At 39.8% G+C, this 24519-nt stretch overlaps 3 protein-coding genes and 1 long non-coding RNA gene across 5 annotated transcripts; 1 reads left to right on the plus strand and 3 right to left on the minus strand.

Moving 5' to 3' along the window:
- Window positions 1–113: 113 nt before the first annotated feature.
- eef1a1a (eukaryotic translation elongation factor 1 alpha 1a) lies at window positions 114–4697 on the minus strand. Of its 2 annotated transcripts, none has more exons than XM_007551101.2 (8): window positions 4604–4697; window positions 2749–2933; window positions 2438–2617; window positions 1979–2275; window positions 1571–1721; window positions 1120–1376; window positions 608–842; window positions 114–472 (listed from the first exon to the last, which is right to left on the minus strand). In XM_007551101.2, the coding sequence occupies exons 2-8, from the start codon at window positions 2890–2892 to the stop codon at window positions 348–350; spliced, it is 1389 nt and encodes a 462-aa protein (XP_007551163.1). In that variant the 5' UTR covers window positions 2893–2933; window positions 4604–4697; the 3' UTR covers window positions 114–347. The 2 variants fall into 2 exon arrangements, with proteins under 2 accessions (XP_007551163.1, XP_016526501.1); XM_016671015.1 differs by lacking the exon at window positions 4604–4697 and adding an exon at window positions 4157–4403.
- A 418-nt stretch (window positions 4698–5115) lies between these two features.
- Window positions 5116–7366, plus strand: LOC107836122 (uncharacterized). The gene is made up of 2 exons (XR_001661973.1): window positions 5116–5183; window positions 5764–7366. It is a non-coding gene; the product is annotated as an uncharacterized LOC107836122 (long non-coding RNA).
- Window positions 6128–14689, minus strand: slc17a5 (solute carrier family 17 member 5). The gene is made up of 10 exons (XM_016671014.1): window positions 14300–14689; window positions 13946–14179; window positions 12812–12899; window positions 11491–11577; window positions 10838–10956; window positions 9552–9713; window positions 9296–9428; window positions 8599–8746; window positions 8334–8424; window positions 6128–7678 (listed from the first exon to the last, which is right to left on the minus strand). Exons 1-10 carry the CDS (start codon window positions 14552–14554, stop codon window positions 7541–7543), a joined length of 1455 nt encoding a protein of 484 aa, XP_016526500.1. The 5' UTR covers window positions 14555–14689; the 3' UTR covers window positions 6128–7540.
- Window positions 14690–16064: 1375 nt separating this feature from the next.
- On the minus strand, window positions 16065–23470 carry LOC103137386 (sialin). Its single transcript, XM_016671016.1, has 8 exons — window positions 23098–23470; window positions 21153–21349; window positions 20799–21032; window positions 19664–19751; window positions 18343–18429; window positions 17690–17808; window positions 16404–16565; window positions 16065–16280 (listed from the first exon to the last, which is right to left on the minus strand). The coding sequence occupies exons 1-8, from the start codon at window positions 23180–23182 to the stop codon at window positions 16065–16067; spliced, it is 1188 nt and encodes a 395-aa protein (XP_016526502.1). The 5' UTR covers window positions 23183–23470.
- Between the last annotated feature and the right edge of the window lie 1049 nt (window positions 23471–24519).

The raw sequence follows: 24519 nt of genomic DNA on the forward strand, positions 1-24519 counted from the left end.
TAAGGTTTACAGTGTAAGTCTATTTGTTCAGTATCACAGAAAAGTATTACCATAAACCAAATTAACAGCTCACATTTAGTACCATGTTGTATGTTTTTTTTGTTTTTTTGTTCAACTTCTTGTTTCCACATGTTACACAATGGTAGTCTAACCACTGAGATGGATTCGGGAGTATGGCAACATGGATTGAGGATCTAACATCTTTCTTTCCTTCGAATGCTTTTGCGATGCATTGTGATGATTAACCAGTCTTTGATTATTAAGTTGAAGTGGCCAATCATAAGATGGAGTTGGATGAGGGCTGTCCTGCCTTGGGAGACCTTGTGGTCGGCAGAGCAGCACAACATTCATTTGTTCCTCTGGGCCTTCTGAGCAGACTTGGTGATTTTACCAGTGGTAGACACTTTCTTCTCCACACCTTTTATCACTCCCACGGCCACAGTCTGACGCATGTCGCGCACCGCAAAACGACCTGTGAAGGAAATTCAAGGGAAAAATAAAACGACGCAGAGCACAACTTAACAGTGCCGTATTGGATACCTTTGAGGAGCCAAACGAGACATTGAGAGCTTTTCAAGTCATTCAAGCCCTTCCCAGTTGAACTTACCCAATGGAGGATACTCGGAGAAGCTCTCAACGCACATAGGCTTGCCAGGAATCATATCAACGATGGCGGCATCTCCAGATTTGAGAGATTTGGGATTGTCTTCCAGCTTCTTGCCGGAGCGGCGGTCAATTTTTTCCTTGAGCTCTGCAAACTTGCAGGCAATATGAGCAGTGTGGCAGTCCAGCACAGGAGCATAACCAGCACTGATCTGCCCAGGATGGTTGAGGATAATCACCTACAAAGCAAAGTGGATGGCCTGTAAATAGGATTCTTTTTTTTGTTTTGTTATTTTTGTTCTGATTTAACAGTAATTACATAGTGTTTTACTAATTTCCTTTGAGGTTTTATAGACTAAAAAAGAACATCCCACTGCCTATCACTGTGACTTAGTAATGGAAATATTTTCTTTGACCATACTTCAAAAATAACTTGATGCTATAAATACTTCAGAAGATTGTTTCATGTTTCTACACAGGTATTAATTTCTATAAAATACAGTTTGTCGTGTCTACCTGAGCAGTGAAGTTGGCAGCTTCCTGTGGAGGGTCGTTCTTGCTATCCCCGGCCACGTTGCCACGGCGAATGTCCTTCACCGACACATTCTTGACGTTGAAGCCCACGTTGTCGCCTGGGAGGGCCTCCATCAGTGCCTCATGGTGCATCTCCACAGACTTCACCTCGGTGGTCACATTAACGGGCGCAAACGTAACGACCATACCAGGCTTCAGTAATCCTGTTTCCACCCGACCCACAGGCACAGTTCCAATACCTGAGGAAGAGGAGGCCACACAATATGAGCATTGGTGAAAGACATCGAATGGTTCACCTTTGGACTTAAAAAAAAAAAAAAAAAAAAAAAACATGCTGTCCTACAAGGAAACTGAATGCAGGATTAAAAAAATTCAATTCCATCTCATGTGCTAACAGAGTTTTTAACTCTATGTTCGTAAATGCGCTACATGCCTCCAATTTTGTACACATCCTGCAAGGGAAGACGTAGAGGTTTGTCTGTCGGGCGCGTTGGGGGCTGAATAGCATCCAGAGCCTCCAATAGTGTGGTCCCTGATGCACTGCCATCCTTCCTGTTAATCTTCCACCCCTTAAACCATGTCATCTAGAAGATAAAAATGGAACAAATCTGAAAATTAACTGTTAAAAAAAATAACATTCACAAAACATCCTAAATTATCTAATAGAAAACTACGTAAGCCAATGGAAATGCGAACTTATAGACGGTATAATATGCTAGTAATCAGTTGAAGACGCCTAACTTTTGCTGTGACAAGTTCTGTACGCCTGACGATAGTTTCTTCCCTATTACTGCGGTGCTGTTGACCGTCATCGCTGGTTTGAGTTGAGTCAGACGCTTACGTTTGGGCTTGGCTCAAGCATGTTGTCTCCATTCCAACCAGAGATGGGCACAAAGGCGACAGTGTCTGGGTTGTAGCCAATCTTCTTGATGTAGGTGCTCACTTCCTTCACAATCTCCTCGTAGCGCTTCTGGCTGTAGTTTGGCTCGGTTGAGTCCATTTTGTTGATGCCCACAATCAGCTGCTTCACGCCGAGTGTGTACGCCAGGAGAGCATGCTCCCGAGTTTGTCCGTTCTTGGAGATGCCGGCCTCGAACTCTCCTACACCTGCCGCTACAATGAGCACTGCACAGTCAGCCTAAGGATGTACAAAAAAAAAAAAAAAAATACTATTATAAAACGATTGCAAATTATCTTGAACATACGCTCCAAGATGGCTTTTGAATACTACTTTAGGAACAGTTATAAAAACAGATCCACTAATTCTTTCAGAGTTGGGGTAATTACTCATTTTGCGGACCTGAGAGGTGCCAGTGATCATGTTCTTGATGAAGTCCCTGTGGCCTGGAGCGTCTATGATGGTAACATAGTACTTGCTGGTCTCAAACTTCCAAAGTGAGATGTCGATCGTAATGCCACGCTCCCTCTCTGCCTTTAACTTGTCAAGCACCCAGGCGTACTTGAATGAGCCCTTCCCCATCTGGAAAAAAATGTTTTTAATCAAGATAATTTTTTATTACAAGTGACTGTCTTAAACAAGACAATTTCTAAGCTCTAAGCCACTCTACTTGCATCAAAGGGTTATTCTTAACTAGTCCCCATTTACTTTACCTCAGCAGCTTCCTTCTCAAACTTCTCAATTGTTCTCTTGTCGATGCCACCACACTTGTAGATGAGGTGTCCTGTAGTGGTGGACTTGCCAGAGTCCACATGGCCGATCACGACTATGTTGATGTGGAGCTTCTCCTTTCCCATGACGACCACAGTCGGCGGCTGAAGTCACTAGTCCGCTAAAGCTGTGGTTGAGTTATCGAGATCAGGAAATGGATGAACCAGACATTAGGAATGTACATTTGATATGTACACGTTAAAAAGTTAGTGCATATTAGACACTCATTATACCGGAAAGGATTTTTGATGCAGAAATGTTATGACCAACAAAGATATAGAGAAGACTTTCCCAGTAGACACTCACTGACACAAAACCAAGGATATTAATGGAAAAGTTGCAAAGCCAGTGATAACTTGAGGAGCCTGGTACAAAGTCAACACAGTTGTCTTCAAGGCACCTCAAGCCAAAGGTACCAATATCTGCTTTAATGCTAACATAGTATCGTGACTGTTTAATTGGCCAACAAACGTTCCTGACCTAAACTCCACAGAGAACCTATAGAGTATCGTAAAAGAAGATGAAAGACTCTTCAGGTGAGCCAGAGGTCGCCGTTGAAGCAAGCCGGGAATCCAACACCTCAGTACCTCTGTGCTACATTTCAGAATTAAAAATCTTTTAATTCAGTCTTGTGTAAATCTAATTTTCCGTGAAGCTGCTTTTCATCAGCTGTAAACCTGAATGATTAAGATTACATGTAATTAACCCTTGAAATATCACTGATAAATCTTTTAGGCTTCATTTTTAAAATTGGCAAAAGCAAGTTAACCTTTGCACGACATGGTGACTTATTGAGATGTATTTGATTGGCAAAGCAGTTGATTGCAGGTATTTTAAGGGAAGATTCCAGCTAAATGTGCTTATGTTCTCAGAAAACAAACAAAAAAAAGATGCTCAAATGTTTAATATCTAATTTTTCAGAAATGATTCAAGATGCTGCTAGTCAGACCTCTGACCACTGAGTCTGAACACAAGACGCCTTGCCCCTCCCACTCTCTGATCCTACATCCATCCAAACTCCTGCGCTCATCTTTACATCTCAACTTGTCTTCAACACATCTGAGTCTATCAGCTGACACTGCAGACTCGGTACTTGCTCCCTTCCAAGCCAGAATCCACCATTTTGTCAGATCCAACCCTCTGACAGTACAGCAGCCATTTCTCTGACACTGCAGAGCTCTGCATGAGGGCTAATGCAGATCAGACTGTAATAACTGCACGACTGTTGCGTTAATCAAGTGAAACATCACAATTCCTCGCACGGGCAAAGTTTGGCATTTAATTGTTCATGCAGTTTGCCATTGTCTGCATCCGAGACGGGGCGGCTCCGGTGGTAACATGTATCCTCACATGATCTTGTTCCAGACAGGTCGAAGTGGATCAGTCCCAGGACAGCTGCCACTTTCGTGGTTTAATAGATGCCCCAGAAATAACGTCATAGCCACTGCCGCAGTGCGCATCGGCAAACAAAAGCTGCTCAAACTGCGGGGAAATCCCTAAAAAAGCGCGGCCACTGCGGTAAAACTAACGGCTGAGGGATTTAAGGGGAATTGCCAGCCCTCCGCCATGTTCTGTCATCTGCTCGCTTGCGGACGACTGAGTGCGTATTAAATACCAGCAGGTTGCATTCTGCATCACATCTCTATGAAAACAAAACACACACACACACACACACACCGGGATGATGCTTAAAAAAGAGAGAGCTTCATAAAGATGTTCATCAGAACTAAAACGAATCGTCCCTCCATGCGTGTCGTTTTATTTATTATGTTTTTGTCTTGATGTGGTGCGTCGTACCTGAGAGCTGGCCGGTGTCAGGTTGGCAGCAGGAGCGCAGAGGCTGCGGAGAGACGCTGATCCGTTTATAGCTCTCAGGACAGGCGGGGGTGTTGCGTAACTGCGCACAACAGGCTCTGCTCAGCATCCCAACGAGGAAAACTGCTCGCTAACCGCTTTATAATAGAGCACAGCCACCTCAACAAGCCGTCGTTATCAGTTTCATTTGTGCCGTAACACTATCTTGAAAGCAGTGTCTGCCATTAAGTGGAGAAAAATTAGTTTTTAGATTTTTGTTTGTTTGTTTTTTGGACTGCGCGTCCGATAATTAAAATGCCTCACAATGCGCATTGTTTTAGTGTTTAAGAAGCTTGTCCGGGCGGAGAAAAGTTGCTTAGCAAGCTGAAACAATACACAGGAGGTAAACTGCTCTCCAGACGCTCTGTAGTTGGATCACCATGAACCCAGCCGTCCTTCAAGCATGTCTACTGCGCCTGTCCGACAATTAACGCAACAGCCACGAGCCACTGACGAGGCGTCATTCATAGTAAATCATTCATGATTACTGCAACTGTGAAGCCTGGTGTAAAGGGGGGAAGCGGTAAATCCAATTTCACACAATTTGCTTGAAATATTTGTGGATTTGATCAAAATATACTAAGTTGTGCATAATTTGTGAAAGTATTTATACAATTTAAATGTCACACATTCTAAAGTTACAGCTGCAAACTTTTGAGGGCATGCATCACAACAGCCTTGCACGTCCACAATGAAGGTTGATGGGGAGCAATACTCCCTCCATCAGGAGCAATTTTGAAGTCCTACGCCAGATGACTAGATTTAAACCTGGACTTTGACTGGACCTTCCTAAGTAAATATGCTTTGACTGAAATTAAACATTGCATTGTACTGTATTTTCAAGCTGAAAATGACATTTTGTTCTTAACTTAATATTTTTAGCTCCATCCTTCAACTCTGACCATCCTCTCTATCATTGCTGAAACAATGCACTCCTACTGCAATGATCCTACCACCCCCATGTGTTGCCAATTTTGTTCAAAATGCAGCCCTTTTCCATGATGAACAAAAATATGTCATCCCTGCTCCTCTTCTTCTACATATTTTCTGCTTCTCCACATAGCTTATGAAAGAAAAAACTGTCTTTTACCTTCTGCTTAAAGCTCTTGAAGAAAGACATGGTTTGAGGAGTTCATGACAGCTGACCCGTCAATGGATTTTGGTTTCCTGCAGCTCCAGCATAAATGATGAGTTCCCTTGAGGTTGGCGAGCGTATCCTGGCAGGTTTGGAGTTGTGCTAGTTTTAATTCAACTTTTGGGTGAGGAATTAAGCAATACTCCCCAAATTTCCTGAAACTTGAGAATGCTTCACAAAGACAGCCCTCATTCACACGTCACCATCCCAATCACATCTGGTGCTGCTTGGTCTTCATGATGTTGTTTGTCCGTTGATGTTAAACCTCTAAAGTCTTCGCAGATTTTTATGGGCTTATAAACTGTTTTGGAAATGAAAACCCAAAGCAATGTCAGATTTGTCACTGGCTGTATTTGATACATTTCCATTACATGACGGTGAATAACGAAATTTTTCTGGAATGTTTCCGTTACAGTTATTTACCATCATATCCATTTACAGTATAACACAATACACAAAGTCCCTTTGATTCCTTGTATATCAACACAGAAGCAAAGATTAAGAATATATATAATCAGAATATGTCTAAAGAGCTGGACTACAAGTGTCTTAATTAAGGCATAAGTGCATTATTTCTACTTCCATTGTGGTGCTACTTGTGAAAAGCAATATTAATAACACATTGGTTTCACATGTTTAAATGAGACATATCAATTAAAAAAAAACTAAAGTAAACTTAATTTTAAGAAATTAGATCTAATTCAATTGACACTGAAACTATTTGACTTTTCAATCCATATATGGCATAAAACACCTGAGAAAACAGAGCCCTTCATCTGAATCACTGATTTAGAGTTTAGCTGTAATTCCCTTATTGAGAAACAAAAAACTTATTTTCAAGAAATACTGTAACCCGTTTTTCCTCATCTGATGAGCACTAAAAACTACAAGGAGGGCCCTGGTGACCCCTCAATTAAACAAAGAAAGAAAAAAGAGTAAACATTAAGAGATAATTCCCGAAACACATTTACATCGCAAAAAAAGGCAACCACAACAAACAGAAATATAAAGACTTTTTAAGGCGACCTTGACATAAGGCTAGTTTCTTTTCTCTCATTAGATGAACTCAGATATTATTTTTCTTTCTAAAGGAAAATCTGTAAAACAAACACACCCCGGCTCTTTAGTCCAAGACCTAAAGTAAACCACCTCACATATGCAAAAGGAGGCAGGTACAGAGTTAAAATGTAGATAAAAATGTGACAAATTACAGTTTTTGTCATCTGGGTTGTTGTAACAAGGTACAAATGTTTTACTAAACTTTACACAAAACAGTGGGGGAAAAAAAAAAAACCTTCTTGTTAGTGTAAATCTTTGTTGGTTTAAAAAAAAAAAAACAAGAAACGGATTTACTGTAGGATTTTTGAATGACAACACAATGAAAGCAATGATAACATTATTGCTTCTGTAGCGTCATTGCCTTGGAGAACATTGTGCCAAGTTCCTAATGAAGCTTAGATAACTGGTTACAATGCAGACTCATTTACTGGCCTTTTTCACTCAAACATTTAGTCTGTGGCTGTGAAACTGTCAACCTTTTAACTAAAACCAGCTGCTGTCCTCTATGGAACAAAAAAAATATACTCTTTTAGCTCTTTTCTTCTTAAGATCATAAGGTAAAATTTTTACGTTATTAAAATATGGGTCTTCTTTACTATGACTACGTCAGAAAATATGAACTCTGCTGCTCGACATCAGCACAAACGTCTTACCGAGTTTTCTCCCTGAATGGACGTGAGGACGAATCAGTCACCGTGGGAGTAGGTTGTGCGGACCGCCCAGGGCTGGACCGTCCCTCGTCCAAACACGGCGTAGAACAGAGCGCCAAACACGTTGATGGCAGCGGCGATGTAAAACACAAACTGCCATTCCTCTATAGTGTTCTGTAAGACAATCGGCACAGAAATGGATGAACAGCAGTACACACAAACCAATGTTTCAGATCAAAATAACTCTTTAAATTAAATAAAAGTAGCAGATCGGTTAGAAAAGTGTTTGAATCATTTCTCTAAATGCCTTACATCTGTTCTCTGCACGATAAAAATGATGCAGTTTTGATCACTGAATTGCACAGACAGAACGGCTGAATTGTGACTTCCTTCTAGTGAAACCATCATCTTGGTTTCCTGTAGTAAATTAAACATTAATGGTGGCATTCTTTAAAGAATTGTGTGTATGGAGCAGTAACTTCTAATGTTATCAGAAGTGTTTGCTTTGGGTCTCCACTCAGAAATCAAACAAGTAGATAAAAACTTTAAGCAGTTGTTGCAGAAAAAAAATTTAATTTTTCTTGTAAATCGAGCATAGAAAAAATGAAAAATCGTCCCAGGTTGAAGATGACCGCCCCCAAGTGGTCAAATGTTGAAAAGCACATCTTTTAGATGGAAGAGTAAAGCTTCAGACTCATTGTTCACAGTTTGAGGGACTCTAATGAGGTCATCTTTATTGGTGTGCTTGGAAAGAAAAAAAAAAGTCTTAACCTGAAATAATGATAATTAAAAAAAACCAGTTGCTTTCAGTCATGAAACGCCAACTCACATTGTGTGTAAGAGCTCTTGCTATGACTGGTCCCACCATGCCAGGAATGGTGGCAAAAGTGTTGGTGATTCCCAGCAGAATACCGGCATACCTAGAAAAATATGCATGCATGAAAGTCACAACTGATCAACATTCACTAACGTGCGTGACAACAATATTTTGAAACAGTCTAATAACATTTCAATGCGTTATAAAATGTAGACTAGTTCTGAAAAGCCGTCTTTCAGAGCGGGATGGGCAGACTGGTTCGCGAACATCATCTTACGAAGGAGCGATGTCGAGGTGGTTGATGTTAAAGCCGGAGGCCGAGACTCCGCCCAGAGCAGAGGAGATGGTGAGGAAGGTCACGGCCAGGCTGTACTTACAGCCTGTGTAACCTGCTGCCACCAGGAACACGGCGGGCCCAATCATACCTGACATAAAAACAAACAGCGTTTTCTTCAATCAAAACCAAAACAGGGCTGAAGCAATAAATCGTGATGAATCGATTATTGAAATAATCGTCAACTAATTTAGTAATCGATTAATCGTCAAGTGAAGCCCACAGACCCCCAAAAAACACCATATTCAAAGCGGAAATTAAACCAAAACTGTTCAGAAGATAAGAGTGTTTTTACCTTTGCATTTAAGATAAAACACTTGTGTAAATACATTTTACCCAAAACTCTCCAAGTGGCAAAGCATTAACGTCACCTGGTTCAATTTCACTGAATGAACGCTATGTAAAATGTTTATATTTTTATTTAAAAAAGGAAATGAATTATTTGTTTGTTTGCATATTCTAACGCATTTCTAATTATATGCAAAAAAGAAAAAGTTTATGTGGTTGAACAAAAAATCTGAAGAATGTGCCAAGTTTTAAAAAACCCGATTAATCGATTAATCGTCATAACAATCAATAGAATAAGCAATTACTAAAATAATGGTTAGTTGGAGCCATGCTTTTAAATGTTTCTCATTACCAATCAGAGAGAAGGACTTCCTGACGAAGATGGTAGAGTAGAGACGAGTCTCTCGCAGGTAATCGGCGACTTGGCCGCTCAGCACGGCCATCAGAGCGCAGCCCAGGTACGGCAGTGCGGAGAGAAACCCGTTCTGTCAGGACAAACATCAAAATATTCTTCCTTTTAACAGAGTCTATCTGGCATTTCCTGCCTGGGTTTATCATCTATAACAAAACGTGCCATTATTTTTTAGACGTCGCGCAGCCTTTCTCACCTGCTGTATGCTGAATCCCAGGATGTCGTTCATGTAAGTCGGCAGGAGGGTGAGGAGCGTGTAGAAGGTCCAGTTGTAGGAAAAGTGAGCCACGACGATGGCCATCAGCGGCATCGAGGTTACGATGGCTCGCCAGGGGATGTGGCCCGCAGAGGTAGACAGCTGGGAAGAAACAAAACAATGTGGAAATTTTGTTTGCGTCGTCTCTTTGGTGTGTGGTAGAAGAGACGTCTTGCTTATTAATCGGGACAAAAAAGCTTCCATAGTTTGAGTTTTATCTGGTGTTTGATAACCTTCAATGAAAGATGGTGCATTAATTGAAAGTTTTATTTCTCATTTTCAAAAAACAAAAAAACAAAAACAAAAACAAAGATGTCGAAGGAAGAGGAAGTTTAATGTTACACTTGAAAACAAGTGAAAAGGTGATTCTAGGCTCTTTGTCTCCCCCTGCAGGTGTAAATTTTAGCAACAATGGCCTCATTTCCACTTTTGTTGCATGGTGTACTCTGTTGTTGGAGTACACCATGCAACAATAGAGACTAACGAAAGCATATAATTGGCTTTAATAAAATAAAATAAAAGCAATCACTAGTGACAGTGATTGCTGTCACTGTCACAGCAATCAGTGACAGCAATCACTGTCACTGATTGTGGATGGTTTTAAAGAGTTTGAACAGTGGGTTCAAACTCTTTTCCCACTGTAAAATTCAAGCATTTTCAATGATTTCAGGCACTCGGACGAACCCCGTAATAAATCATTTCTCATTTTAAACAACAATTAAGGCACTTTTGGAGCTCCATAAGTTGTTGCTCTTGCAATTTTTACATTTGAAAATCATTCAGCGCATCAAACCTTGACAAATTATCTTAGCTTGCATCACACATGACAATAATAAGTTATTTATCAGCAGAAGAAGTTAAATTGTACAATAAGTTGAACTACCCATATTTCTTTAAATTACAGATGCTGGTGGCTGCAGGAGGTGAGTTTTAGGGTTAAATGTTCTACATTTTATGAAACTAATCTCCAGTTAACCTATCTGAGTATTTCTGCTGACCGTGTTCATACAAAGGAATAGATAAGGCAGCATTTATTTAAATTTCATAGGTTATAAAACATATCTACACAAACCACGCCTGTTAAGTTGATGCAAACTGTGGTTGACTATTTCATATAAGGTATCTGTTGTAAACTGCAGATTCACTGTGAGTTTCGTCACCAAACTGCTGAAGAAGGCAGATAAGAAAATAAAATTTGCAACAAAGAAATGTGTGCGAGGTGATACCTCATTTTTCAGAGAGTTGGTGATGTAAAGCCTCTCCTGCTCTGATATCCGAGGGTGACTGTTTGGACTGTCAAAGACGAGGAAAGCCCACAGGACGAACCACACCACGCCGACAGCACCTGGACACACATGGACACAAATGCTTGCCTCACCACAACTCAAAACTTCAACACCCACATGACTGCACATACTCAGAGACGTGTGACTTTTATAGGTTCTAAGACTCGGAAAGGACAGCGAAGCAACTTTACAGCAAGTCAGCAAGAAGCAGATGCAGTGGAAGTTGTGGATGGTTTTAATCAACAAGCTGTTTCCTCTTCGGTCTGCTTAATCACTGTTTCCACAAAACAAAGAGGAACAAACAGCAAACTCAAACTGCTTCGTTGATACCACGTCGATTCATTCCTGACATTCTTCGTCACTCAATGGCAATTGATAAAACATCCAATATAGTTGACCTTCATTGTCGTAATTTGATGTCATTTAACATCTTATAAGAAATTCACAAACAGCCTGATTTAATATATGACAGAAAGAAGAATAACTTGTGGGAGTCTTTGTTGTTCGCCGTTTAAAAAGCAGTGATGTAACCCAAGTAGCAGATTAGCAGAGCGACTTTTCTTCAACTACCCGCATTCGACAGGCGTCATTACCAAAGAGGTAGAAGACGTAGGGCCAGCCCATGTAGAAGCAGATTTCACCAGACAGAGGCAGAGCCACGACGGTCCCCAGCTGGGCTCCTGGGACGGGACACAAAACGGAAAACATCAGCCGTCCACAGCTGCATACAATGAAACAGCAAGACTATTTATTTTCAGTTATTTATCGTTTGTTTGTATGTTGGAATAGTTTTAAAATATATGCATAGTGTACTCCTTCTCCAATAATGTCAATTTGCTACAACATAAGCGACAACCAACCATCTGAACAGATACATCTTTAAACTCAAACTGCATATATTCATATATATATATTCATATATTCATAATAATGAAGAAAGAAACAAGATACATCCTTGTTTAAAGCACTCTACTGAGTCATCATGCTTCATTATACCCTGATAGATAGAATATTGCATTTTAATATTTTCTTCAAAGTAAAACTTGATCTACTCTCTCTGGTTTCTTTAGACAGATTTGTTCCATAAACAGAAACACAACGCTCCATTTGTTTACTTCTGACCTCTCAAGCTCTGAAGTCTCTCTTTTCATAATGCAAATGTGTTGGTAATATGCTATAACTTGCAGACTATAATAAGTTTAGTTGATTTTAAGTTGAAGGACAATTGGGCTTCTTGGACCTCTGTAGCGTTTTCTGCTTATATTTCTATCCATAAATATATTCTACAGCTACTGATGGCATAGCAGTGACCAAAAATAATCAATAAGAGTGATTAGCGAACAAGACTAATCACAATATCCCAAATTGTTGGGATATTTGTTGTTGTGTCATTTTATAATGACAATGTATGTCATGAAATCATAAATTAGCAACAGAAACTGGACAGTTGATCAACCTCATCCTCGTTGCTCCGAGTGTGCTACGCAGTAAACGACCTAATCAAATCATGCTCTGCAATTGGATTTAGCACTAAAGAAATTCTCGTGATTTCAGTTCAGAATCTCTGTATCATCATAAACATCAGCACTACTTGCTGCAGTGGAATTGGCTAAACAAAAAAAAAAAAAATACCATGCAGATAGATTATTTTCTGATTATAGCTTGTCAGACAATGGGGAACAATAAACAACTGTGTTTAGGAATGCACTGGTTAGTCGTGTTTGTGTTCTGATGAGACCTAAGCTGACCCACATGATTAATGGCAGGACGCCGTTAGCAGTTTTAGGGTTATTAATGCAGCCTCTGTTAAAACATGGCTCTAAATCACGGTGCAGAACCAAAAATGGCTTTAATAGAACGTGGCTGATAATAAAGTGAACATTTTGTAGCATATTTTCCTGCGTCTCTTCTCACCAATGTATGAAATGGTGAGCAGTCTGCTTCTCTCCAGCGGGGGGGCCCACGCTGCCCACATGGTGTACATCGCAGGGAACGTGACACCCTAGATACAAACGAAAAGAAGAAAAATTACAAAGAATCTGATAATAATATCTGGTTATTTATTATTTTTGTTTTTGCGTGTAAAGTATTCCCAGCCATTATGAGGCTTTTAAATCATCTCTGTCAGTTTTAGACACACTTAAATGTCCTGAATTTACCCGGCATTGCCACAGACTCCAAGTTACATTTAGATAAATACGCTGTGATCTAAAACATTTTACTTTTGCTTTATGGACAACAACTGAACCCCTGAAAGGTGAACTGCAGTCCTGTTCTCCACTCCTTCCCTCTTCCCATTAACTCAGAACATTTTCATTCTCCGTCATCATGTAAAGACGATGCGTTCATTATGGTGATTTTTTTTTATCTTAGCTAATTTTAGCACATCCTGTAAACCTTATTATCTTCAGATTTCTTTTTAAGAAAAGTTGCAAATATTTGCAACATTTTTACTGAACATTTAAAGGGATGATTTTATGCCTTTTCCAGACACATAGCGCCATTTTACAGCACAATAAAGTAACTATATCACCTTCAGTTGTTATGAAAATACCACACATATCAAACATGACCTATAAGAAATTTGACTTTTGCTTAGGCACTCTTGAATGGTTGCCGCGGGAGATTCAAGGATTTCTCAAACATGCATGAAAGAATCAAGGCAGCACTCAGGATATGTTTTTGATGAGGGAATAACATTTTAACACGACATAAAGCTGGAAAAAAAAAGTCAATTTCACATAACACCAGCCCTTTAAACTTTTTTCAATAAAGAGTAGGGAGCAAATCTGATGCAACTGATGTCTAATATTTAAATCCTAAATGTACTTTTTATAACCACGGTTTTCTCATAAACTCCTTCAGATGAAGCTTTCCAAATGAGTATTATGCCATAAACACAACACTGATACTTGGAGCGACTCTGTTTTGTGCAAAAACTCCTTGACTTGTTTAACTCATTAAATTATGTCCGTACTGTGAGAAAGACAAACACTTTCGTGACTGACTCTAACGACCGTGTTGCCAGGAACGTCCTTGCTCGCGTACCTCTCCGACCCCCTCCAGCGCTCTCACTACGATGAGGTAGCTCGCGCCCAGGTCGGCGGCCAGGGGCGTGAGCAGCGTGAAGAGGGCGGTTCCCAGCACGCCGAATCCCATCAGCCACTTGGCTCCGCAGCGGCCAGCCAGGTAGCCGCCGGGGATCTGCGTCAGGATGTAGCCGTAGAAAAAGGAGCCCAAGATCCATCCCTGAGTCGCAGAGTCCCAGTTGTACACACCGGCCTGAGAGAACACGCCAAGTTATTATTTTGAATATTTTTTTTGTAGAGCCATTTAGAATGCTGAAAGTAGAAGGCTGTAGTAGTACAGTGGTACGTAACCAAATGTGGCTGTAATACTCACCGACTGGTTGTGTTTGGGTTGTACGGGGGTGTTGTTGGGGGTGCACACCGAGCCACTGTGGTCACTTCTGGACTGGTGGGTGTTGTTGAGCATGTCCACCATCGCCACGCTGAGGTTCACCCTCAGAGAGTAGACCACGAAGAATCCGTAGCTGGAGAGCAACGCCAAGCCGTAGCGCGAAGAACAGCATGCTGGTGCTGAACGGAGGAGGAGAAAACGGATAAACGGCCGGGTGAATAATTTCCAATGAATCATTGCATTGGTGTCCACAACATTTTCGACAATAACAGCCGTTATTACTGAAGAAATTAGAGAAACCCGGGTTTGGGATCCGCAACACGTTTGTTTTTAACCGTTTCAGAACTAGACCTACTTTCAGAACCACAGGTCCAGTTTAACTCCTCCGTCTGGGAAGGTCAAGAGGCCATAAAAAGTATTCTAAATATTTATCTGTGCAAGTTTAATGTGGAAAACAAAGAAAGGATGCCATTAATTTAAGTAAAGATGACAAATTATTTTGTTTTCTTCTCTTTATGTGTGCAGGGTTTTGATGGGGTTTTTTTTTACCTTGAAAACTCAATTTCATATTGTATCAGGCAGGAGAATAAATGATTAGACGGTAAAAAACAAAATCTTGAATTAGATAGTGGAACAAACTGTACAAACATTTATTTATGCTGTTTTTTTGATCTTCGCCAGTAGGGATTCAGATTTGGAAAATTATCAATCTAATTTTCCCAGCCTTTTTCAAGACAGAGTATCTTTAAAAAAAAAAAAAAAAGAAAAGAAAAGAAAAAATATCACTGGGGTACTAAATGCTTCCATTTTAAATAAGTTCATTCTGTTTTTAAATTAAACATATCTGTTATTCTTTTAAGTGTCTTGTACATAAAACTTATTACAGTTGTAGTTTATTTTATTACATTCATGTTAGAACAACATGAATGTCATGTTGGCTTTTTGTTTCATTACAAAATTGCTTCAGTCACCAGTCATCCAAACAGAAACACACCAAGTTTGTTCATAATTTTCCATTTCAATGTTATGTGTTAAAGAGCTTTGACATGAAAGGCACATATTTTTGCAAAAACTTTTTTTCATTAAACAAAAAAAAAGTATGCTCATATTTTCCAAGTTAATTCTAAACAAGTTATTTCCACCTCGAATCACCTTCTCCCTTGAATGCAGAAGTAGTTGTATTAATGATGTAATTAATTAATTTACACGCAAACTCTTTGTCACCGTAGTTCGACTTGTACGTACATCTCCAAGCTTTGCATTAAGCACAGGTAGGAACCATTATGATTCTACTGTATCACAATTTATTTCAGAATTGGGAAGCACCACTTCCTTAAATTGCAATTGCAGCACTGGCACAACTTTCCAAGCAAAGTTGAATTTTTGTCAGAAAAATTCAACGAAATGTAGTCTGTTAAAAACACTCCAACACTAAAGACTCGTAGCTGCAACTTGTGCTTCGCATGCTTAAATCTGAACTTTGATCTGTACTGTAACCTGCGCAGTTTTTATGCAGGTATGTAAATAATGACGCCACTGACTCAGGTAAACCTGTTTCATGAGAGAAGACTGAGGTTGGCATAGGAAGTTCTCCACGAAGGCAAACAGGAAAAGATACGGATATTCATTGGGTACACCTGAGAGTCAGTGAAGTAATTCAAAACATATTGGCGATGTAAAATAGTTGGTGGCAAGGAGTGAAGTTCTTGTTGACAAGTGTAAACAAAACAAAANCCCGATTAATCGATTAATCGTCATAACAATCAATAGAATAAGCAATTACTAAAATAATGGTTAGTTGGAGCCATGCTTTTAAATGTTTCTCATTACCAATCAGAGAGAAGGACTTCCTGACGAAGACTGTAGAGTAGAGACGAGTCTCTCGCAGGTAATCGGCGACTTGGCCGCTCAGCACGGCCATCAGAGCGCAGCCCAGGTACGGCAGTGCGGAGAGAAACCCGTTCTGTCAGGACAAACATCAAAATATTCTTCCTTTTAACAGAGTCTATCTGGCATTTCCTGCCTGGGTTTATCATCTATAACAAAACGTGCCATTATTTTTTAGACGTCGCGCAGCCTTTCTCACCTGCTGTATGCTGAATCCCAGGATGTCGTTCATGTAAGTCGGCAGGAGGGTGAGGAGCGTGTAGAAGGTCCAGTTGTAGGAAAAGTGAGCCACGACGATGGCCATCAGCGGCATCGAGGTTACGATGGCTCGCCAGGGGATGTGGCCCGCAGAGGTAGACAGCTGGGAAGAAACAAAACAATGTGGAAATTTTGTTTGCGTCGTCTCTTTGGTGTGTGGTAGAAGAGACGTCTTGCTTATTAATCGGGACAAAAAAGCTTCCATAGTTTGAGTTTTATCTGGTGTTTGATAACCTTCAATGAAAGATGGTGCATTAATTGAAAGTTTTATTTCTCATTTTCAAAAAACAAAAAAACAAAAACAAAAACAAAGATGTCGAAGGAAGAGGAAGTTTAATGTTACACTTGAAAACAAGTGAAAAGGTGATTCTAGGCTCTTTGTCTCCCCCTGCAGGTGTAAGTTTTAGCAACAATGGCCTCATTTCCACTTTTGTTGCATGGTGTACTCTGTTGTTGGAGTACACCATGCAACAATAGAGACTAACGAAAGCATATAATTGGCTTTAATAAAATAAAATAAAAGCAATCACTAGTGACAGTGATTGCTGTCACTGTCACAGCAATCAGTGACAGCAATCACTGTCACTGATTGTGGATGGTTTTAAAGAGTTTGAACAGTGGGTTCAAACTCTTTTCCCACTGTAAAATTCAAGCATTTTCAATGATTTCAGGCACTCGGACGAACCCCGTAATAAATCATTTCTCATTTTAAACAACAATTAAGGCACTTTTGGAGCTCCATAAGTTGTTGCTCTTGCAATTTTTACATTTGAAAATCATTCAGCGCATCAAACCTTGACAAATTATCTTAGCTTGCATCACACATGACAATAATAAGTTATTTATCAGCAGAAGAAGTTAAATTGTACAATAAGTTGAACTACCCATATTTCTTTAAATTACAGATGCTGGTGGCTGCAGGAGGTGAGTTTTAGGGTTAAATGTTCTACATTTTATGAAACTAATCTCCAGTTAACCTAGCTGAGTATTTCTGCTGACCGTGTTCATACAAAGGAATAGATAAGGCAGCATTTATTTAAATTTCATAGGTTATAAAACATATCTACACAAACCACGCCTGTTAAGTTGATGCAAACTGTGGTTGACTATTTCATATAAGGTATCTGTTGTAAACTGCAGATTCACTGTGAGTTTCGTCACCAAACTGCTGAAGAAGGCAGATAAGAAAATAAAATTTGCAACAAAGAAATGTGTGCGAGGTGATACCTCATTTTTCAGAGAGTTGGTGATGTAAAGCCTCTCCTGCTCTGATATCCGAGGGTGACTGTTTGGACTGTCAAAGACGAGGAAAGCCCACAGGACGAACCACACCACGCCGACAGCACCTGGACACACATGGACACAAATGCTTGCCTCACCACAACTCAAAACTTCAACACCCACATGACTGCACATACTCAGAGACGTGTGACTTTTATAGGTTCTAAGACTCGGAAAGGACAACGAAGCAACTTTACAGCAAGTCAGCAAGAAGCAGATGCAGTGGAAGTTGTGGATGGTTTTAATCAACAAGCTGTTTCCTCTTCAGTCTGCTTAATCACTGTTTCCACAAAACAAAGAGGAACAAACAGCAAACTCAAACTGCTTCGTTGATACCACGTCGATTCATTCCTGACATTCTTCGTCACTCAATGGCAATTGATAAAACATCCAATATAGTTGACCTTCATTGTCGTAATTTGATGTCATTTAACATCTTATAAGAAATTCACAAACAGCCTGATTTAATATATGACAGAAAGAAGAATAACTTGTGGGAGTCTTTGTTGTTCGCCGTTTAAAAAGCAGTGATGTAACCCAAGTAGCAGATTAGCAGAGCGACTTTTCTTCAACTACCCGCATTCGACAGGCGTCATTACCAAAGAGGTAGAAGACGTAGGGCCAGCCCATGTAGAAGCAGATTTCACCAGACAGAGGCAGAGCCACGACGGTCCCCAGCTGGGCTCCTGGGACGGGACACAAAACGGAAAACATCAGCCGTCCACAGCTGCATACAATGAAACAGCAAGACTATTTATTTTCAGTTATTTATCGTTTGTTTGTATGTTGGAATAGTTTTAAAATATATGCATAGTGTACTCCTTCTCCAATAATGTCAATTTGCTACAACATAAGCGACAACCAACCATCTGAACAGATACATCTTTAAACTCAAACTGCATATATTCATATATATATATTCATATATTCATAATAATGAAGAAAGAAACAAGATACATCCTTGTTTAAAGCACTCTACTGAGTCATCATGCTTCATTATACCCTGATAGATAGAATATTGCATTTTAATATTTTCTTCAAAGTAAAACTTGATCTACTCTCTCTGGTTTCTTTAGACAGATTTGTTCCATAAACAGAAACACAACGCTCCATTTGTTTACTTCTGACCTCTCAAGCTCTGAAGTCTCTCTTTTCATAATGCAAATGTGTTGGTAATATGCTATAACTTGCAGACTATAATAAGTTTAGTTGATTTTAAGTTGAAGGACAATTGGGCTTCTTGGACCTCTGTAGCGTTTTCTGCTTATATTTCTATCCATAAATATATTCTACAGCTACTGATGGCATAGCAGTGACCAAAAATAATCAATAAGAGTGATTAGCGAACAAGACTAATCACAATATCCCAAATTGTTGGGATATTTGTTGTTGTGTCATTTTATAATGACAATGTATGTCATGAAATCATAAATTAGCAACAGAAACTGGACAGTTGATCAACCTCATCCTCGTTGCTCCGAGTGTGCTACGCAGTAAACGACCTAATCAAATCATGCTCTGCAATTGGATTTAGCACTAAAGAAATTCTCGTGATTTCAGTTCAGAATCTCTGTATCATCATAAACATCAGCACTACTTGCTGCAGTGGAATTGGCTAAACAAAAAAAAAAAAAATACCATGCAGATAGATTATTTTCTGATTATAGCTTGTCAGACAATGGGGAACAATAAACAACTGTGTTTAGGAATGCACTGGTTAGTCGTGTTTGTGTTCTGATGAGACCTAAGCTGACCCACATGATTAATGGCAGGACGCCGTTAGCAGTTTTAGGGTTATTAATGCAGCCTCTGTTAAAACATGGCTCTAAATCACGGTGCAGAACCAAAAATGGCTTTAATAGAACGTGGCTGATAATAAAGTGAACATTTTGTAGCATATTTTCCTGCGTCTCTTCTCACCAATGTATGAAATGGTGAGCAGTCTGCTTCTCTCCAGCGGGGGGGCCCACGCTGCCCACATGGTGTACATCGCAGGGAACGTGACACCCTAGATACAAACGAAAAGAAGAAAAATTACAAAGAATCTGATAATAATATCTGGTTATTTATTATTTTTGTTTTTGCGTGTAAAGTATTCCCAGCCATTATGAGGCTTTTAAATCATCTCTGTCAGTTTTAGACACACTTAAATGTCCTGAATTTACCCGGCATTGCCACAGACTCCAAGTTACATTTAGATAAATACGCTGTGATCTAAAACATTTTACTTTTGCTTTATGGACAACAACTGAACCCCTGAAAGGTGAACTGCAGTCCTGTTCTCCACTCCTTCCCTCTTCCCATTAACTCAGAACATTTTCATTCTCCGTCATCATGTAAAGACGATGCGTTCATTATGGTGATTTTTTTTTATCTTAGCTAATTTTAGCACATCCTGTAAACCTTATTATCTTCAGATTTCTTTTTAAGAAAAGTTGCAAATATTTGCAACATTTTTACTGAACATTTAAAGGGATGATTTTATGCCTTTTCCAGACACATAGCGCCATTTTACAGCACAATAAAGTAACTATATCACCTTCAGTTGTTATGAAAATACCACACATATCAAACATGACCTATAAGAAATTTGACTTTTGCTTAGGCACTCTTGAATGGTTGCCGCGGGAGATTCAAGGATTTCTCAAACATGCATGAAAGAATCAAGGCAGCACTCAGGATATGTTTTTGATGAGGGAATAACATTTTAACACGACATAAAGCTGGGGGAAAAAAAGTCAATTTCACATAACACCAGCCCTTTAAACTTTTTTCAATAAAGAGTAGGGAGCAAATCTGATGCAACTGATGTCTAATATTTAAATCCTAAATGTACTTTTTATAACCACGGTTTTCTCATAAACTCCTTCAGATGAAGCTTTCCAAATGAGTATTATGCCATAAACACAACACTGATACTTGGAGCGACTCTGTTTTGTGCAAAAACTCCTTGACTTGTTTAACTCATTAAATTATGTCCGTACTGTGAGAAAGACAAACACTTTCGTGACTGACTCTAACGACCGTGTTGCCAGGAACGTCCTTGCTCGCGTACCTCTCCGACCCCCTCCAGCGCTCTCACTACGATGAGGTAGCTCGCGCCCAGGTCGGCGGCCAGGGGCGTGAGCAGCGTGAAGAGGGCGGTTCCCAGCACGCCGAATCCCATCAGCCACTTGGCTCCGCAGCGGCCAGCCAGGTAGCCGCCGGGGATCTGCGTCAGGATGTAGCCGTAGAAAAAGGAGCCCAAGATCCATCCCTGAGTCGCAGAGTCCCAGTTGTACACACCGGCCTGAGAGAACACGCCAAGTTATTATTTTGAATATTTTTTTTGTAGAGCCATTTAGAATGCTGAAAGTAGAAGGCTGTAGTAGTACAGTGGTACGTAACCAAATGTGGCTGTAATACTCACCGACTGGTTGTGTTTGGGTTGTACGGGGGTGTTGTTGGGGGTGCACACCGAGCCACTGTGGTCACTTCTGGACTGGTGGGTGTTGTTGAGCATGTCCACCATCGCCACGCTGAGGTTCACCCTCAGAGAGTAGACCACGAAGAATCCGTAGCTGGAGAGCAACGCCAAGCCGTAGCGCGAAGAACAGCATGCTGGTGCTGAACGGAGGAGGAGAAAACGGATAAACGGCCGGGTGAATAATTTCCAATGAATCATTGCATTGGTGTCCACAACATTTTCGACAATAACAGCCGTTATTACTGAAGAAATTAGAGAAACCCGGGTTTGGGATCCGCAACACGTTTGTTTTTAACCGTTTCAGAACTAGACCTACTTTCAGAACCACAGGTCCAGTTTAACTCCTCCGTCTGGGAAGGTCAAGAGGCCATAAAAAGTACTCTAAATATTTATCTGTGCAAGTTTAATGTGGAAAACAAAGAAAGGATGCCATTAATTTAAGTAAAGATGACAAATTATTTTGTTTTCTTCTCTTTATGTGTGCAGGGTTTTGATGGGGTTTTTTTTTACCTTGAAAACTCAATTTCATATTGTATCAGGCAGGAGAATAAATGATTAGACGGTAAAAAACAAAATCTTGAATTAGATAGTGGAACAAACTGTACAAACATTTATTTATGCTGTTTTTTTGATCTTCGCCAGTAGGGATTCAGATTTGGAAAATTATCAATCTAATTTTCCCAGCCTTTTTCAAGACAGAGTATCTTTAAAAAAAAAAAAAAAAGAAAAGAAAAGAAAAAATATCACTGGGGTACTAAATGCTTCCATTTTAAATAAGTTCATTCTGTTTTTAAATTAAACATATCTGTTATTCTTTTAAGTGTCTTGTACATAAAACTTATTACAGTTGTAGTTTATTTTATTACATTCATGTTAGAACAACATGAATGTCATGTTGGCTTTTTGTTTCATTACAAAATTGCTTCAGTCACCAGTCATCCAAACAGAAACACACCAAGTTTGTTCATAATTTTCCATTTCAATGTTATGTGTTAAAGAGCTTTGACATGAAAGGCACATATTTTTGCAAAAACTTTTTTTCATTAAACAAAAAAAAAGTATGCTCATATTTTCCAAGTTAATTCTAAACAAGTTATTTCCACCTCGAATCACCTTCTCCCTTGAATGCAGAAGTAGTTGTATTAATGATGTAATTAATTAATTTACACGCAAACTCTTTGTCACCGTAGTTCGACTTGTACGTACATCTCCAAGCTTTGCATTAAGCACAGGTAGGAACCATTATGATTCTACTGTATCACAATTTATTTCAGAATTGGGAAGCACCACTTCCTTAAATTGCAATTGCAGCACTGGCACAACTTTCCAAGCAAAGTTGAATTTTTGTCAGAAAAATTCAACGAAATGTAGTCTGTTAAAAACACTCCAACACTAAAGACTCGTAGCTGCAACTTGTGCTTCGCATGCTTAAATCTGAACTTTGATCTGTACTGTAACCTGCGCAGTTTTTATGCAGGTATGTAAATAATGACGCCACTGACTCAGGTAAACCTGTTTCATGAGAGAAGACTGAGGTTGGCATAGGAAGTTCTCCACGAAGGCAAACAGGAAAAGATACGGATATTCATTGGGTACACCTGAGAGTCAGTGAAGTAATTCAAAACATATTGGCGATGTAAAATAGTTGGTGGCAAGGAGTGAAGTTCTTGTTGACAAGTGTAAACAAAACAAAACAAAAATGGAAGTGGGAGCTTCTCGTCTTTAAGTGCACTTAAAAATAACTTAAATAAACTCTGAAGTGTCCTTTTGCGTTCTTGAAACAAAGAAAACCAAACCACCAACTCATATCTGTTGGGTCAACCTTGCTAGCCTATTAGCTGCAGATTTTTTTTTTTTTTTAATATTATTATTATTGTTGTTGTCTCACCTCTCTGGATTTTGTCGTCTTGTCTTCGGTGAAGGAGCGGCCTTTGCTGTTCGTCTTTCTCGGCGTCAGAGTCGTACCGCTCCATGTTTTCAGCAGAAAGTGGCCAGAAGACGGTAGACAAACAGCTAAACGAGAATCATCACTGTAACCAGAGTGAGAGGAACGAAAGCCTTTCTGCAGTCAAAAACTAAGTCACGTGATCTGCGTCAGCGGACAGGAAGTAATGGTTTTCTATATGGCAAGTAAGTTTGTCATATAATAGTTAGGCTCTTCAAGATACAGTGCCGTTAAAAATATCCTCACCCAATATTTCAAATATACTTTTTTGATAGTAGTAACCTTAAGTAGACATAAGGGGGAAACATATTGGCCCGAGACCAGGAATCGAGCCACGATTTGCGCTCGTCCCTGCTGGAACTATAGCCTCTGTATCTTGGCCGAGCTCTGCCAACTGAGCCACCCCTCCGCCCCCAAATTTCGAACGCACCTTTGCGGTGACGTATTTCCGCTTACATTTAACACACGTTGATCACTTCCAGTTGCCACACGCGCTCTATTGTTTTTGTTGGTTACTGCTAGAGCTAAACCATGAAAAGAACTCAAAGGTTTAAACATTTGCGGGCTACAGGTTCCACAGCGGAGTTCTGTTGTGTGCCATTTTGCCCAATGACTAGTAGGTATAATAGAGTACTTAGTTTTTTCCATTTTCCTTCTAATTTGGAGTTAAGGCAACAGTGGATAGTGGCTGTCCGCAGGGAAAACTTGATCATTAAAGCTCACACTCGCGTGTGTAGCCGGCATTTCAAACTTCGGGATATCAAAGAGCCAGCATCACAAATGGGAAGAGGCGATTAAAATGTGGAGCTGTACCGGTATTATTTGAGTGGAACAATTACTCTCTTCCATGACCAAAACCAAGGAGTTTGGAGAAAGTAGCCGTGGATGTCCTTAAGGAACATAATTATGCCTCAGTTCTTGAACCTGCAGTGGTGGATTTAGTGTTGGAAAATAATATTCTTAGGAAAGAAATCCACCAAACACAGGAACAGATTGGCAGCCTTGTGCTGAAGCAGCGGTTTGGCATTCACCGTTTTGCTTCTTCCAACAAGGACATTCGATTCTTCACAAGGTAAGTGTGTGTGCATTGGTGTTTGTAGTATAAAGAGTATTAAGTCAATTCAGGAAACTCATCCAAAAGTTTTATACAAAAACAAAAAAGTCCTTAGTGTTTATATTGCAAATTTGATCAAATTGGAAAAACAACCCATGTAACTTCAGTGCCCTCTAGTACAGGGGCAGCAGCACCACAAAATCATTCCATACTTGTAACAAAGGGCAATTGGAGCCAAATCAGCCCATCAAATTAAAGCCCAAACTTTTCTTTCCATGTTCTGTGAAAAATTCACAGAACAATAATCCAGA

The sequence above is a fragment of the Poecilia formosa genome, unplaced genomic scaffold (assembly GCF_000485575.1).
Source record: "Poecilia formosa unplaced genomic scaffold, Poecilia_formosa-5.1.2 Scaffold40, whole genome shotgun sequence".
Taxonomy (NCBI): domain Eukaryota; kingdom Metazoa; phylum Chordata; class Actinopteri; order Cyprinodontiformes; family Poeciliidae; genus Poecilia; species Poecilia formosa.

Coding starts and splice junctions, on each gene's coding strand:
- slc17a5 (XM_016671014.1), bottom strand. CDS start 14,554: ATGATTCATTGGAAATTATTCACCCGGCCGTTTATCCGTTTTCTCCTC. Junction 8,425..8,598: donor CACCTCGACATCGCTCCTTC/GTAAGATGATGT, acceptor ATATTTTTCTAG/GTATGCCGGTATTCTGCTGG. Junction 7,679..8,333: donor CAAGAGCTCTTACACACAAT/GTGAGTTGGCGT, acceptor ATTGTCTTACAG/AACACTATAGAGGAATGGCA.
- LOC103137386 (XM_016671016.1), bottom strand. CDS start 23,182: ATGGAGCGGTACGACTCTGACGCCGAGAAAGACGAACAGCAAAGGCCG. Junction 21,350..23,097: donor AGACGACAAAATCCAGAGAG/GTGAGACAACAA, acceptor TCCTCCGTTCAG/CACCAGCATGCTGTTCTTCG. Junction 16,281..16,403: donor TGGGATTCAGCATACAGCAG/GTGAGAAAGGCT, acceptor TTGTCCTGACAG/AACGGGTTTCTCTCCGCACT.
- eef1a1a (XM_007551101.2), bottom strand. CDS start 2,892: ATGGGAAAGGAGAAGCTCCACATCAACATAGTCGTGATCGGCCATGTG. Junction 1,722..1,978: donor TGCTTGAGCCAAGCCCAAAC/GTAAGCGTCTGA, acceptor TTTATCTTCTAG/ATGACATGGTTTAAGGGGTG. Junction 1,377..1,570: donor GGATGTGTACAAAATTGGAG/GCATGTAGCGCA, acceptor CCTCTTCCTCAG/GTATTGGAACTGTGCCTGTG.